Genomic DNA, 3530 nt, shown 5'->3' with positions numbered 1-3530 from the left:
AAACAGAGAAAGGGGAGGTAATCTTGCCCCTTATGACGTCCTAAGGGGCAAGATTCCATGTCGGCCCATCTGAGCTTTCATTTTTTAAAGGCAGAGCAGGATACCCTAGGACTCGGTTCAGGTCCGGCCTGGCATCCCCTCCACATTATTAATTCTGCCCTCAGGATACATGCTGTGCTCTTTGCAAGGTCACTCAGCTTGTTTAGTGCAAATGATTGCATCATTGTAAGGTAAGAGCTGCTCAATGAATGCTTGGGAATTTACATGTAACTGCCAGAACATTATCATTATCATCATTATCATGATGTAATCACACCGTGACTACAGCAGTTATAAATATGCATGCTTTTATTCAAATTTAAAACAGGATAAAATTATGTTTCCTAGCTATCTCATTCATAACTTCCTCATGAGTCTTGATCATTTTTGCCACTTCTGTATGAACCCATGCAAAGCAATGGGTTCATACAACTGATACAGTATCAAGTGGTTTTCAATATCTTCTAATATTTGCATGAAGATTTCCAACTATTTGGAACAAGCAGCTCATTTTCATTCCTCTAATTCAATCATATACAAGTGTTGTCTTTACTTTTACTTTTTTTAATGTGGATATTAGTATTATGCAGATATACACAGGGGGGGGGCAGTAGCTCTGTCTGCAGGAAGTTGAGCGGAGGGTCACCGGATACAAAGTATGGACTGTGCGTAATGTGTGTTCGAACAATAGAGGGAAACAATTCTAATAAAAGTACAAAACATTTATACTGTATCATTTGTAAATACAGTATTTGTATACAAATATTGAGCTAAAGATTGAGTATTAATTAAGGATGTTAACATGCTTGTTGTTGCTTTGCAAGTAAAATGTCTAATTTCTGTTAGCTTCAGCTGTTTTATTTAAATGTGGGACACATTACTAGGTGAGTAATACTTTATTGATGCATTTTCACATTTTATTTTAATAGTTTTTGTTTAGTTTTGGACAAAAAAACGGTATCTCTTTTCTTACTTCCAACTTTTATCACACTGTCACTTTGATTGTTCATGTGGATAAGTAATTTATTGGGTTTTTATTATTATTATTATTATTATTATTATTTAATAACAGGCCTTTAAATAACAGCGAGTGTTTGAGGGAGGAAAAAAAATAACTTCAAAGATGAATTTAGCTAAACCAAAGCTTTAACGCAGCTAATAAATCAGTTTAAACGGTTAGAATCCCTCCTCTCCCTAATCACCTCTAATTAAACTGTTAAAGCCACAAATGCTTCCAGTTCACATCCCGCTCCTCAGCAGCTGCACGGAGCATTTCACTTTTATAATCTAGAGATTTTCTGACAGAGATTTCCTTAACGGACACTGAGCTTTTTCCCCACAGCTAAGGCGCCAGACTCTGGTTGCGGTTTTCTTTCTCCCATTTACGTCTTCTTTTAAATGTGTTGCCTGTTTCTCTTCACTATCTCCTCCAGTCTCGCTTCACTGTCTCTTATGTCCCAACCCAGCTTCCTGTCTCTCTCTAAAATAATAAAGTATCCTATAATCTAATCTAATCTACAATCAAACTCCATACACTTCTGTCTTGTTTACAGTCGCTTTATATAATCCCTGTATTTCTTGTGTGCTTACTTGTTTGTGTGTTATTGTTTTTTTGCTGTTATTGAAAAATGCTGCTACTGTAACAACAAAATGTCCCCGTCGTGGGATAAATAAAGTAGAATCTAATCTAATCTAATCTAATCTAATCTAATCTATAGCATCCCCTGTCTTCTCTAGTTCTACTTTTCTACTTCAAAGCATCGTCAAATCATGCTACAAGAAATTTTATTTTTATATCACCTTTTAACAAGTTCTTATTTACAGTGGCGGGCTGACAAGTGGCATAGCCACTTAGGGAAAAGGAACAAGGGCTGGATAATAATAAAAAAAAAAAAAAGTCACTTCCTTGAATCCAACATTAAGGGATCTCAGGTTGATGTACCTTCCTAGCAGGTGGGTTCCCTGTAGACGGGCTCTCTGCATCTTCAGCTTCTTCGTCGCTGACTTCATCCGACTGAGCTCCGTCGAGACCGTCTTCTGGGTTGTTAAGCTTCTTGGCTTTCAGCAAAATCTTGCCTTTCAGCTCCTGTAATGAACACCAAACACAGGCACAGACTGGTGAGAGCTGTTTGTCTGCATGCTTTACGTGATAATCGACTCCACTTCATTTGCAGTGTTTTTCTGTTCATTTAAAAGGACAAATGAGTGGATTTAAGAACCTCATTTAACCCACTTAGATAAAGAAACCCATTCATGGTAGTTGAATGCGCTGAGGACCCAGACTGTTCATGAAAGAGGTCCAGCTTTCTGCACTTTGCTGTCTCCCAACTATAATGCAGCTATTTTTAGGTGATTTTTGGTCTTTATTTTGACAGGACAGCTGAAGACATGAAAGGGGAGAGACGGGGGAATGACATGCAGCAAAGGGCCGCAGGTTGGAGTCGAACCCGGGCTTGCTGCGTCGAGGAATAAACCTCCATATATGGGTGTCCCCTCTACCAACTGATATATCTGGACACCCCAATGCACCAATTTAGAGATGATTTTTTAGGGCATTTTTGGCCTTTATTTTTGAAAGGACAGCTGAAGATATGAAAGGGGAGAGAGGGGCGCTGACATAGTTCAGTTGGTAGAGCGGGCGCCCTTATATCGAGGATTACTCCTCAAAGCAGTGGCCCGGGTTTGACTCCGACCGCGGCCCTTTGCTGCAGGTCGTATCCCCTTCTCTCTCCCCTTCCATGTCTTCAGCTGTCATCAAAAATTAAGGGGGGGGGGGAGACAAGCAGCAAAGGGCTGGAGTTTGGAGTCGAACCGTGGCCCGCTGCATCGAGGAGTAAACCTCTATATATGGGCGCCTGCTCAACCGATCTGGGCGCCCCAATTGCCAAAATCCTCAATGGAATTCTTCACAGGATTAAGCTGCCATTACTTCAAGTTAGCATTGTTTGCCGTAAGTGCTCTAATGGAAAAGAGATTGGAATTTATACTATGGTTATGCTTTCAGTGGTAGATGCATAACAGGCCATACACAAACCATTCATCTTTAAAATGTCTATACTGTAAATGATACCTAAGTTTCATACAGACATTTACAGTAGCTGCTGCCCCCGTCCACAGCAGCACAATGCTTAGCTTCTGTGTCCGTACTCCTGCCTGCTTCTCCAACCTCCCTCTACTGTAGCTAGGTGTACATGGTGTAATTTTCAGGAAACACCATCTTTTTGTTGTACTGCACATTGCTGAAGATCCTGTTTTCACCCTGTGTGTTGAGCTTTCTGTTTTAGCTACAGAGTGAGACATCTCACATCTATCCTATCTTTGTTGGGAGTCGCACATGTGCAGAAGCTGGGTAAGGACTACTAGCCAGTCAGAAGCACAGTATGAGGGTGTGCCATACTGGCAGCTAGACAAGCACTTCAGATACAGTATTAGGGACCACTAAGGTATATATAAAGAGACTTCAGATACAGTATTAGGGACCACTAAGGTCT

At 40.5% G+C, this 3530-nt stretch overlaps 1 protein-coding gene across 2 annotated transcripts in view; it reads right to left on the bottom strand.

Annotated features, from left to right (window-relative positions):
• Positions 1-3530, bottom strand: part of LOC117952975 (1-phosphatidylinositol 4,5-bisphosphate phosphodiesterase delta-4-like) — a 23412-nt gene that overhangs the window by 4831 nt on the left and 15051 nt on the right. For both annotated transcript variants that reach the window (XM_034885659.1, XM_034885658.1), the window contains exon 10: positions 1982-2125. In XM_034885659.1, coding sequence (XP_034741550.1) covers positions 1982-2125 — 144 coding nt within the window. The remainder of the gene's footprint in view (positions 1-1981; positions 2126-3530) is intronic.

This window comes from Etheostoma cragini, chromosome 11 (genome assembly GCF_013103735.1).
Source record: "Etheostoma cragini isolate CJK2018 chromosome 11, CSU_Ecrag_1.0, whole genome shotgun sequence".
Classification (NCBI taxonomy): domain Eukaryota; kingdom Metazoa; phylum Chordata; class Actinopteri; order Perciformes; family Percidae; genus Etheostoma; species Etheostoma cragini.
The sequence above is the reverse complement of the archived record's forward strand: the minus strand, read 5'-3'. Positions and strand labels throughout refer to the sequence as shown.